The following is a 755-nucleotide window of genomic DNA, read 5'->3' on the forward strand; positions in this document are numbered from 1 at the left end:
GATCATGTCTATGCAAGATATCAAGAGACCCAGTAACTTGGCCAGGGTCATGAGGGAGGACACCGAGTTGCGTACAACACTGGATGTCAGTTCCTGAATTTTGATGGCCTTGGCTGATGGCAGAAAGAGAGCATTGCGTGTCGTATCGATGATCGCTCCCAGGTGTTCGAGCCTCTGGGACGGCTGGATTACACTCTTGGCCAAGTTCACGACAAACCCATGTGTCTGTAAACACAGTAAAGTTCGCTTGGTGTTCTAGATTGCTGATGCTCTGTCATTGCCACGCACAAGCAGATCATCGAGATAAGGGTGAATAAGGATACCTTGGTTCCAGAGGTGTACCACAGGATTGATCAGAAGCTTGGAAAACAGCCTGGGAGCCGTGGACAACCCGAATGGTAGCGCCCGATACTGATAGTGATGTTTGCCCACACAGAAACGAAGGAACCTCTTGTGAGCTGGGTGGATGGGAACGTGGAGATATGCTTCCGTAAGATCTATTGATGACAGGCACAGGTTCTCCGTGATGGACCGTAGTGTCTCCATGCGAAAATGGTGCAGCTTTATGAACTTGTTGAGAAACTTGAGATCCAGGATGGCTCTCCAATCTCCATTTCTCTTGGGAACCAGGAACAAGATAGAATATAGGCCGCATCCGCGTTCTAATGGAGGTGCCAGTTCTATGCCTCGTATCTCTAGTAGATGCTGTAAGGCTCTGTTAATTAAAGATTGCTTGGTGCTTGACCTGCTGATAG

The 755-nt window shown here is 48.6% G+C and overlaps 1 protein-coding gene across 1 annotated transcript in view; it reads right to left on the minus strand.

Moving 5' to 3' along the window:
• The window catches only part of LOC107114788 (kinesin-like protein KIF2A), a 17,491-nt gene extending 16,836 nt beyond the window's left edge, over nt 1-655 (minus strand). Inside the window, exon 1 of the mRNA XM_015416382.1 lies at nt 324-655. Within this exon, the coding sequence (XP_015271868.1) occupies nt 324-655 (332 nt within the window). The remainder of the gene's footprint in view (nt 1-323) is intronic.
• Between the last annotated feature and the right edge of the window lie 100 nt (nt 656-755).

Source organism: Gekko japonicus, unplaced genomic scaffold (assembly GCF_001447785.1).
Source record: "Gekko japonicus isolate JY-2015 unplaced genomic scaffold, Gekko_japonicus_V1.1 scaffold1441, whole genome shotgun sequence".
NCBI lineage: Eukaryota > Metazoa > Chordata > Lepidosauria > Squamata > Gekkonidae > Gekko > Gekko japonicus.